Source organism: Notothenia rossii (genome assembly GCF_949606895.1).
Source record: "Notothenia rossii genome assembly, chromosome: 8".
Classification (NCBI taxonomy): domain Eukaryota; kingdom Metazoa; phylum Chordata; class Actinopteri; order Perciformes; family Nototheniidae; genus Notothenia; species Notothenia rossii.
In genome coordinates this window covers 63712656-63724860 of record NC_136906.1, presented here as the reverse complement: position 1 = coordinate 63724860, position 12205 = coordinate 63712656, and the positions used below count along the sequence as shown (strand labels likewise).

The window sequence follows — 12205 nt, the reverse complement described above, 5'->3', positions numbered from 1 at the left end:
GCATACAAAACAATGATGGCATCTTTACACGAGCAGAGTCAACACACGTTTCTACTGATCAAAGTGAAATCAATCTGGTATAAGGGGTTGACCAAGGGAGCAACATTTGTCCTGAAGCTGTCACCAGGTGAGACTAGGGATGTCATGATACCAGAAATGTAATCGCCAACCAGTGAAACCCCACGTTAGCGATTAGATACCACAATAAATAAAACAATTAAATAAAACAGTATATCCTATGTACGTCAACATTTGTTAAATGGACTTCAACCTACGACTACGTTACCACGTTTGTGTAATTTGTTCATGTTAAGAGGCTAAACAGGTCATAACTACCCCTAAATATAATAACAAATATAACATCTATTTGATATTGCTGGGGAAAATATCTTTATTAAAGTTTCCCTGAAAAATTGAGGTTTTACTAGACTACATTTGAACACATTGTGATAACGTTAACTTATAATTGACTGAATGCAGCACAGTGCAATGTTCCCTGCATACTAAACAAATGTTCTATCATTCATAGGATGAAAGGTTAACGTTGGGTTGAGCCCTAACTACTGACAAAAACAAGTAAAAGTAACGTTTATCTGAATTTATGGCAACAACTCGGTACCGATTATTGGTTCTCGTGACACCCCTAGGTAGCACCAATTCATATTTAAATGAATGTATGCCAGTGAGCGAAAATAAGACCAATAAAACTAAACGCTCCTAAAACGTTAATTGAAGACATTTTTGGTGTTTATACTGAACTATATAATTATGAATTAAGTATCAAAGACGCCATTTCATAATATTGCTGGTACAATGTAAACTGCAGGACAACAGTTTGTGCTTAAAAGCTGTGGTAATAGTACAATGAAAAATAATCTGCCCACACACTGTCACTCATATTTCATTCTCACAAACAAAATCAGGTCAACCTGTCAGTGTAGTAGCCGAGCAGTAAGATTAACACGTACGCGTGAAGAAATGAACAATAGTTCATAAAGATAAATGTCATGTTGATGAGAATAGCTTACACGGTTCACTTCCCTGTGCTGTGTTACTAATTCATATTCTCTTGTTCCATTTTTAGTCACCTGACCCCCAAGCAAAGTTCACAAAAACAACTGAATCACGGTGGGAAACACAGACAGAAATATGGATCTCTTCTGACACTACAGTGACTTCACTTCCTGTAATCAAATATGGTTGCAAAACGGCTCTGGGAAAACATGGCTGGGAAACAATTCTCTGGGTACAGTGAACATAAAACAAACTCCCTGAGAGCTGATTTAATCCCAGGATCTACTCAAATCAGTGTTTAACAATATATTCTACAGTTTGACTGCACTTGACAGAATAGGTGTCAGATCCATTCCCTGGGATAAAGACAAGTCACATGCACGAACATCAACCCTGCTTTTCCTTCAGGCCTTTAATCCTGGTTTCAGTGAAGATTCAGTGACGAAATGTGCTGTAACACTCTTGAAATCTTCCACTGGAAACCACCGCAGATTTAAAAATGCATTGAACTCGCATGTGAGGAATAATTGCATAATTTGATCAATCCTTATATTTTTCTAGCATCGTTTATGTGCCGATATATTTTGTTTCTACCGCTACACATTTCTTAAACATCTCCATAAAAGTCTCATAATGGAGCATCAAAAGAAAACCCTTTTTTTTTTCTTTCTGTAGCCACAGCTTCAGTGGATGTGCACTCTTTTTCAACACTTAAGGCGGACAGCAGGAAGGATAAGTGAGGAACAGCAAGCAGGCTGCAGCCAGGTGACGACCTTTAAAGCTCTTGAAAATCTCCTGTTTCCTGGCAGCGCTGTGTGTGTGAATGCGTATTATAGTGCACGTTAAAAGCCAATATGTCACTATCCAAACCCTTATAACAGACAGACCTCCTCTGAACAGAATCACTGCACAAACCAGAAGCAAACCAACCTCTATGCATCAATTCTTAAAAACTTGATTGTCTAAAAAGAATCATCCAAATGTATTCTAACACACACTTCAAGGCACATGATGATATCCTCTTCTTTAAATCTAACAACCGGCGTGCTTCTCAGCAAACCACCACCCGCTACAAAGGAAAATCTAATATATTCTATTCCTCTATGGATACCATTTGCATTAGTGTGTTCCATCATTTTAATTCTAGGCATCTGTAGCTATCTAATGCATATCCTACACTCCTCCTATATTTCTGTAAGCAGACTCCACCACACACCGACAGCAGCAGCACCGCCCAAAACCTCAGCAACAAGCAGCCCCTAGAAAATAATAATAAAGAAAGCTAACAAAGAGACGGGGTCGACCTCCTGTCCCGCCACATTCAGCGTTTTTGTTTTGGCACGATTGCCGCACAGCAGCTTGTTTTTCTTTCTTTCTGATGCAGGTACGGGCAGACAGCATGTGTGAGCCACTGTCCAACCAGGACAGAGACAAAAGGAAAGGGAGGAGGAAAGCACAAAGGAGGAGATGAGTTAGATCCACAACATGAAACAACCGAGGCTTAGCAAAATGTAACTTTCTAATGTGTCATTTAGGGGTTAATAGGCTAAATATTCCCTGCAAACATGACCACGTTTTGTTAAATGATGGTGGGTACAGCTTTCAAAACTAGGAGTCAATCTCAGCCAAAGAATGGATGAGTACCATCAACCTTTCCAAATACTTTCATTTTAATGTGAATAGTGTGTCGATGTCAAAGACCCCGAATCGCACTAGGAATTTTCAACATCTAATTCAAATGTCCAGCTTTTTTGAGAACACATTTTTCCATCATGGCTTGGGTCCAAAAAGTTTCCATCTTTAGTCAACTGAAGAAGAAGAAGAAGATATTAGCTCCTCCCATTTCTCTGCTATTCATCTATGAGCTCCTCCCATCATTTTCCATCAGTGTCCATACTTTAATTCCAACTCTGAAACATTTAAACATTTGAAATATCCATACTGTAGATTGTCTTCATATCAGGCTGACCTACAGGCTTGCTTTTTGAGCACCCTCTCACAAGTGTACGGGTGTAAAACACAAACTGAATCACGTTTGTTTTGATTTGTTCTCCTGCAGGATGGATGCTATTAAGTGTGTGACTGAAGTGAAACGCTTGCACATGTGACAGCTGGGAGATTCAGTGGGGGATGGAGGGGGATTCAAACACGTCCATCATGTGAAGAGCATACCGCAAGACAGTGTTTGCTCCATGAGTCAGCTTAACTTGCCTTTTTTTTTTTTATATAAATATCCTGCATTACTTTTGCAGCAGTGTTCCAGTGAGAGACAAATGTTTTCCAAGTGACAGAGTGTGATAATCCAGGCCTCGCTTTACCTCCTTCCACCTTAAAAGGTCACATTGCCATTGTGTTTTCTCTGATGTTCCTTCCAAGACTTTTGCGATGACTCAGACTGGCTTGTTCATCCCTGAGGAGATGTGGGCGTCGTCTTTCAAGCGTGTGTGTGTGTGTGTGCATGTGTGTGTGTGTGTGGTCTAGATGAAGTGCAGGTTTCAGTTAGATCCACCGCCCCGAGCCCTGCGAGCGCTGCTTCTTCCTCTTCTTACACACATAGTAGACCGGGAAGACTACCAAACCTGCACGAGGAAGAGAGGAGCAGTTTGAATTAGAGCAAACTACCCCTCTAATTGTACTTGTCTAAAATGAACACTCCATTTATGTACAATATAAGTCTTGAGTCCTCTGTTAATGTTGAGCTCTCATGAGTATTTTATTTGATTATTCCGTTTTACAGCACACAGCCTATAGATTTTGCCATTATGTGAAATTAATTAAGCTGAAAATGAGAGATTGTAATAACGATGATAATAAATGTGAATCTGCCAACACGGCATGTTACCCCGCAGAGGATCATCCGTCAGACGCACAGACACGGAAAAGAGATTAACATTAATTACAGTTCACGATACTACAGAGGGCTGGCAGAGTGTTTTCAGGAAGTAAAAGCACAGAGAGATAATCTGGATCAACAGCTTCGGCTTTTTAGAACACATAGTGGTTACTTCTCTTACGGGAGGACATCAAACTGAGAATTGCATGCATATTATAATCAAATTGCTCCTGCCTTATTGCAAAAACTGACCTTGTGATTTTCTTTTTCTGCTATATGAATTAAGGAAGACCAAATATAATTGTTCTGGTCAACTATGTAGTTTCTTGAGCAGAATATTTTCTTAGTACTGATATGGTGTTTGTTTTAAACAAATCTTACATCAAGGTGACCTATCATGCAAAATGCACTTTTGTACGTCTTTTATACATCAATATGTGGGACACATATTGATGTATAAAAGACGCACAAAAGTGTGTTCCAGGTGTTCCAGGGAACTCACCAAGTGTCAGAAAACACAACCTTCTCTATTTTCCTCCATACCCAAATCTCTTAAAAAGGGGCTGCAACGGATCTGATACAGACTGATCAAGATTTGAACACTTCTATGACGTCACAGAAGTGGCGCTAAGGCTATTGGGCAAACTCCACCAATCAGCAGGAGACAGCCACGGACATTGCTGTTCGAAGGCGATGGAGATGCTGTAGTACATATGCTAGGCCTGTAGATGGTGCTGTTCTCACAGAATCAGCCCATTCAAAGACAGTGTTAAATTGAGCGAAATGAGAAATGGCTAAAATGCATGATCTGTTTGGTATTTTGAAAAATCAAAAGTATAAATATGCCTTATATAGGTATGGTCCTACACTATATTATTCAAAATTAGCATGATAGGTCCACTTTAAATGTGATTTTCTCGTATTTATCGCTCATTTTTTAAGTTGTGCATGCCACTAGCGGGTCCTTCTTCAGTTGTCTTTGGTTGTTTTACTTAATAAATCAATGAATTGTGTGTTGATCATCGAGCAACAAACTGTATATCCATAACCCTTTAATGGGTTAAAATTATGTTTTTTACAATCGGGAAAAAAGTCCTATCCTCTAGATTAGTCATGGAAAAAATGAGAACTGTATGCCTTTCTAATTTTGTATCAAGACAAAAATAGTTGTGGCATGACTTGTTTGAGTTATGAAGACAGTATCTGTAATACAGAAACCATTTAGCTGCTATCTTTTTTATTTTCTCTCTGGAGCTTTCCCACTGATTTATGTGCATGTGTGTGTTCATGTGTGTAATTGTGTTACCTATCACCAGTGCGAAAGCTCCGAGCACCACGACCAGCAGAGTGACCACAGGAGCAATCAGCACCTTAGTGCCTGCAGAGAACAACAGAGAGAGAAAACCATTAATCCATAATGAATTCCTATGATAATAATGAGTTCCTTTCAAATAGAATACAACTTCAAAATGCATGTTGTTTAGTTTAGGGGAAATTCTGTTCAAACTAAGATGTCCCTTATTATATGCAGAATCTGTGCCGCTAACAGTCCACGTCATGAAGGCAGCGATGAGAGCAGTAATTGCTAAGTGCTTCTTGTTAAATGACAAATTAGCTCCCAGTTCAACAAGCTGATATAACTAGCTGTAGCAGTCATGGAGAGTAGAGCCAAACACATCTCTCAGCTTCCTGAAGGCTTGCCAATGTAGAAATGTGATAACTATGTACGGATAATTAGAACCAACATAACGCTTTTAACACTTACAAAGCTTTCCTCAGTGGCCGCTACAAGTGTGAAGTTTACTGGAAGTGCTGCTATCAATTCATTCAAGTCACAGATAAGTTGGGCTGGCAGCAACAACACATTTTGACTATATCCAGTGCATGATAGGTTAAATGACACTGTTAAGTTTTGTATCTTACCCTCAATTATAATCCACTGCTGAGTGAAACATGGCAGAATATGTTTTGGCAACGATACAAGTTTTTTTAAAGGAATGTTGGTACACCAGGAAGTCAAGTCAGTTCATTGCCAAATTACTCATTCAATCTATTAAATTACATATTGGAAAAAATCTGAACAAAAGGCAGAGTAGCTGTAAAATTGAAAGTGTGAATATGCACTTCATCAAAGTGTGTTAAGAATAAACAAGTCTACGGACATGCCAGTATATCTTTATGGCTGTACGAAAGGTGTTTAAGCTAAATGCTAATATTTGTAGCTATCTTGCTTGAGTGTAAATGTGCTAATAAGCAATACATGTACAAGTACAGCTGATTGGAATGGCAATAGTCTAAGAAGAATTTGGTCAAAAATGGGAGTACTGGACAATAAGTTGACTTAAACTGGCAAAAGGTGAATAATTAAAAGTAGGAGGGTTTATCCTCTGGGCACCATGAATGCAAGACGTCACAGACACCCTTCAAGTTTTTGAGATTCAAGCTTGGACCAACATCATTATCCTTAGAGCCACGCCGTTAAACAGCACCAAAACAATCTTCAACTAACAGAGGTTAATGAGTTTCAGTATAAAGAACGTACAGATTCACACACTTACCACAGACCGACCCTCTAATTAGCCGCCTCAGATGAGGTCTGTCAGGTAGATAGCGATACTTGCATCCAAACACGCTGAGGTTAGATGTATGGTCCCCAAAAAACCTGAAGACAGGAAGATTCATTAACGTTATTGGAAATAAAGAGGTGGAAAAGGCACTCAAAGTAAAGGATTCTGATACCTTAGGTGCCGGTAGCGCTCCCCACAGCGGTAGCAGAAGTTAGTGTTACACTGCGTACACGTCATGTGATCACACCCCTCTGTGCGCTGAATGTGGATCTATAGAAGTAGACGAAGCAAGAAAATAAGGGTGTTGATTAAACATTATATTAAAAATAGTTATTTTACTCTTTCGAGCTGGGACACAATTTCAATATGTCATTACGCTTTTCTTCTAGACTCAAGATCAGCTCAGTTCATTTTTAAATGGATTCACTTTTCCAACACTCAAACTATAAGCATCTGCTTCAGCATGTATTGAACTGCACTGCAATATGTATGCAGCAGTAATGGATCTGTGCTATTTGGCTGCCTTTACTATAAATTGGGCCTTTACTCAGCTTCTTTTCCAGCAAAGCACAGCATGAGAGCAAATTGCCGGCCTCACCGTCAAACAGGACCCTCCTTCGCCGCTCCCAGTGCGGACATTTCAGAGGCATCAGTGTGATGAACACACATGGAAAGTGTTGCTGCTGTGAGCATAGAACAGTTCCCACAAACCAGTAATTAGCTAAGTCTACATCTGCTGTAGTCATCTTCTGACAGTCAAATTAGATATTGGGTAGACTTGTTTTATAACTGTGAAAAAGATGCCAGTGAGTCTTCCAGATTGTGCAGCAGTGGCATCATTATCTTCCCAATATGTTTACTGCCTGCTGCTGTTCCACATGCACTTTAAATCTGAGCACCCATCTACTTCTCTATAGCTCCCCCATCTATCATCCATTATGTGCTCTTGTGCTTCTCTTCATTGATTTTTTTCTTCTGCATTGTTTCCATCGTCCATCAGTCAACCTTCAGCCATCTCACGTGGTGGCCAGGTTCAGCATTGTGCGTTGTTCCACGGTATCAGAATAACTTGTGTCCTTACCTTGCAATGCGGACATTTCTGGGCGTTTCTCTGTCCGTGCTCTATGACACTCGCCCAGTTTCGAAGCAGCTTGTCTCCTTTCCTGTACTCACGACATTTGACCCCGTTGTGCCATGGCGCGTGGCACTTAAAGCACCACACAAACTGGCAATTGCTACACAGGATCTATAGAAGGAACAGAATAAGGTGCATCAAGGCTTGTGTTACTTTAAAAAAAAAAAAAAGACTAAAGTGAAACTTGATTTATTCTATAGCACGGTCTGATTATTATATTGTTGACACTTTAAAATACTACTATCCTACTAAAATGCTGTACAAATCAGATTTATTATTTAATAAAGAAAAAGAAATTCAAGTAAAAAAAAAAGATTCACATTTTTTTTCAATATCGCGATAAAGATCATGAGTGAGTTTTTGGTATCGTTACATCCCTACTGTTTACACAATTGAATGAACTTGATCACGTGTGATATGTAAGGGGATAATGTGCAGAGGCTGGAACTGTTGCAACAACAACGTAACTAATCGAGGATTTTTGGAACAATCCAAGTCTGTTCACAGTCTCCTCTCCACCAACAAGTCCTTAAACAATAACAGAGAAGCCCATACAGTGTTCCTGTTCTGCTCCGTTCAGACCGGACGCGATGCGATGTTTGGGGGCGGCGCGATTACATGTAAAGTAAAGGCAGAGATACGATCAGACGCGAATTCGCTCAGACGGCGCGCATGAAGCGGTGGAAGCGACGCGAATCACGCGATTGAAGGGGGCCGCGTCAAACGCGAAAGTAAATTTTTTCAACTCGGGCGTCAAATTCACATGACGCGTTCTCGCGGAAGCCAATCAGCGTTGAGATCCCCTCTGACGTCCTGCTGTTGATCCTTACTTACCGGAGACATATTGGTAGGCGCTCCGCAGCTGAGAGGGAACGCCTGTAGTTTGTGTCCGTCCGGGAAATCCTGACACCAACCCGAGCTAGAAGATCATCAAACTGGACACAGGTCATCCTAAAATACCGCTGGAAACGGCAGTCATCCAGGCGCAGTTCCTTGATTAAACAATGATATTCACCAAACTGTGTGCGACGCTTCATTGCATTGGGAACCCAGACAGAGCGGCGTTTGTTGCTACGTTTGTAGGACTTCCACAGAAGGTACAAAGCAGCAATAGTTGTTATATCCTCCATAGTCAACGACAGAAATAACCAAAACGATCTTGCATGGAAGTGTAAACAACCTCAACTGTCCGTCAACGGTGCGGCGCGTCAACGGTATGTCTGTTTTGAATGACGCGATAAAACAAACTGCAAGCCACGGTGAAAGTTGAGCGATTAGAGCGAAGCGAATATTGGCATCGCGTCCGGTGTGTTATTACTTCCTGTCTGCCTTCTTGTGGTGATTTCACTGACATCCACTGATCTAACCTCTTCTCTTCTTTAACTTGATCCTCCTTAGCAACGGTGAAGTTATGCTTAGCAGCGGTGAGTTATCAAGTACTAATAACCTCTGCAAAGTCAGGATTTACCAATCAGAGTCAAGTATTCAACTAAGTCGTGTAATAATGGCGTTTAAAATGTGTTCAATGCTCATAGAAAACGCAGCTCCATATCAAAAACTCTTACGATGTTTTGGACTATATTCGATTTTGGAGAGCCGTCATGCTGCATGCTGAATAATCCTGATTAATGATCATGATCTCAATAAATCAAGTAATCCTAAATATCGTTTTGGCCATTATCTTTCAGCCCTAATCAGCCGTTTTCTTATGTTTATTCCTTGTGTTGTGTTGGAGTTTCGGAACTGTCATCTCACCTTGTACTTGTGCTCGGAGTGGCTGTGGTTCTGGTTCTTTAGCGAGGTGAACTCACTGCACTGGGGGCAGGGTTTGGTGCTCGAGTCCAGCTGACTCAGCTCCAGGAAGTAACGGTATTTTGCCACGTCTTCATTGGCTAAATGGGAAATCACCACTTCCTCGTCCAGGTAGCCGCTGCACTCAGGGATCGGACAGCTGATGTAAGATTTGGCAACTCGCACCTGGGAAACATCACAAAGTAAAAACAAATTCATATTGATCCAGGCATGTTTACTATAATACCAACAAGGAAAACAACAAGTGTGTGTGACAGTAACACTACAATGTTAAGCATATCTTTCAACATCACCTGCTCAACTATTTGAATCTGTCTTTGTTTTTTTGTGGTGGTTTATCACTTTCAAATCCGGAATATTTTCATACTACTGATATGGGAATGGTTAATAATTGACCCAAGCAAAGAGGGAGTAAAGGGCCGAACGAGGCAGTGGTGAGAGTGGAAGGTAATATGTATCAAACACACACACATTGAGCCAACATCTCACAGCCACAGTGAACATAACATATTTAAATTTGGAAAGAATTACTAATACAAAATGATTCAAATGTGTGAAAATATATTCATAAAACAAACAGTTTAACACAACATTTTTTTGATATTGTTCAAGATGCACTATTTCATAATCCATTACAATTTTATGAAACAGCCTCCTAGAACGTTTCTGACATAAAGTTCACACCTGGGTTAAATTAAAACCAAAACAGGACCCGTGTTTGTGTGTTGCAGATTTAATCCTGTCTGGCTTTAAATACAGTCAATATCCAACTTCCTTTTCACCATCTAGTTCTCTTTTTTATTTGTATTTCCTCCCAGGCCATCGCTGCTTCTCTGGGTCTCTTTAACTCTCTTCCTAAGTATTTTTCACATTGAATCCATTACAGCCCGTGAGACCAGTTGTACTGACACATGATAAGGCATTTTCTCTTTGTGTGTGTCTGTGTAGGCTTGTGTGAAAATGTCAGCACAGAGAAAGCAAAGAACAATAGCATATCGTTACACCCAACAACCCCTACAGCACGTACACACAGACTCAAAGCTTGTCATATAGTTATGAAAATGCATCCTCAGAGAGAGAGAGCTGATGTATTGTTGTCACAAAAGTGATGCTGTGATGATGACCACTGCCAGACTGGTTGGACAGGTTAGGACTGCTGCATGTGTCACAGAGCGTGGTGTTAAAATGTGGGGCGAAACATTAAGCCAACATAAAGCCGTAATGTGATAAAAGCAGTCAAACAATTAAGCTTAAAATGTTTGTCACAGGACAGTATGACTATAGGCTCGGTTAAAGCTACAAATAGTACTATGTAGTGTCAATGTGCTGTGACAGTATAGCGTCTGTATGCCTGTATGGTTTGTGCACATGATGATGCTGTTTGAACTATTACAGCAGTGATCAAATTGTAGTATTTGCGTTCTGAGGTGTACTTAAATCAGTTAAAGATTAGGGCAACAACATGTTGCATTTAAGATGAACATGTATAATTATGAATCTTCTTTTTAGTGTCCTGTATAGATTATTCGATAGGCGTCATAAAAGATGAAGCTTTAAATCAAAACCAGAGACTGATTTCTTTAAAGGGGACCTATCATGCAAAATGCTCGTTTATACATCTTTTAGATATGAATATGTGTCCCCGGTGTGTCAGGGAATTCACCAAGTGTCAGAAAACACAACCCTCTCTTTTTTCCTCCATACCCAAATCTCTTAAAAACGGATCTGATACAGACTGATCCAGATTTGAAAATAGTCTCACGTCAGTGACGAGGAGCTCCGCCTATATGGCCAACTCTCCACCAATCAGGGGAATGAGAGGTTGCCGTGGCATAGTAACAGCATGGTAACATGAAGTTCGTAGCTCGGCCCTCTCCTTTGCAGGGGGGCGTGGTCAGCTGCAGCGCATACAAAGACAGGGTGGAGGAGAGCAAAATAGAGCGAAATGAGGCATGGCTAAAATGCATGATCTGTTTGGTATTTTGAAAAAGAAAATGTACGGCCCTACAATATATTATTCAAATATAGCATGATAGGTCTCCTTTAAGACATGTCCCATGTTGAATGTATTAAAGGAGATGAATAATATTATAAAAACATTCCGTTTTAGATTTCACTTGGAACATGCCAGTAAAGAGGAAAAGGAGCTCATCTGATAAGGCAATGTAGAGATTCAATCCAAACACCTTATATGTTAAGGCATATTAAACTGTAGATTGTAAGGAACTATATATTTGTATATATACCTTTTAAAATAAGCACAACACTGTTGCTTTCATTTGAGGAGGCAGGTAAGTGCCCAGGAGCAAGGCACTGACCTACTCTCAGGGTCCTATCGACATTTGACCGCATTTCTCTCGACATAATGCTCACTGTAGCTATTGAGAGTAAACAGCAAGCATGAGTGCTGACAAACGTTGCAGTGCATCGATGGAAAAATAAATTCTGTCTACCAGGCCTGGAATTTCGTCATTTTAGGGGCAAGGCCACTTGGCCTTTTGAGTTGTCAATTTTTTAAGGGCACAAAGGCCAAAAGCCAGGGCACCAAGGCCATAAATTAAAACAATGATTTAACATACGATATGAAGTGACTACGATTGTATATGCATTTACAATACTTTTATATATATTTATTAAGCATTCAATGGACACCAAATTGCAATTAAACTAATTCTTTATTAAAACTACAAAGGATTCTTATAGCACAGACATGTTTGGCTCACTGTGAGACTGTGGTAGTGGGCCTACGTCAAGGTGCGTCCTTATTCTGAGTCACTTGAAGAAGGAGATGATGACGAGTCAGGGAGATTTTGACTTTTGGGGTTCCTTTGACCATAGGGATGA

At 40.2% G+C, this 12205-nt stretch overlaps 1 protein-coding gene across 3 annotated transcripts in view; it reads right to left on the bottom strand.

Annotated features, from left to right (window-relative positions):
• rnf217 (ring finger protein 217) overlaps positions 1-12205 on the bottom strand; it is a 36830-nt gene that overhangs the window by 20880 nt on the left and 3745 nt on the right. For all 3 annotated transcript variants that reach the window (XM_079646270.1, XM_079646271.1, XM_079646272.1), the window contains exons 2-6: positions 9305-9526; positions 7496-7660; positions 6587-6684; positions 6406-6509; positions 5154-5225 (exon numbers count right to left, since the gene is read on the bottom strand). In XM_079646270.1, the coding sequence (XP_079502396.1) occupies positions 5154-5225; positions 6406-6509; positions 6587-6684; positions 7496-7660; positions 9305-9526 (661 nt within the window). The remainder of the gene's footprint in view (positions 1-5153; positions 5226-6405; positions 6510-6586; positions 6685-7495; positions 7661-9304; positions 9527-12205) is intronic.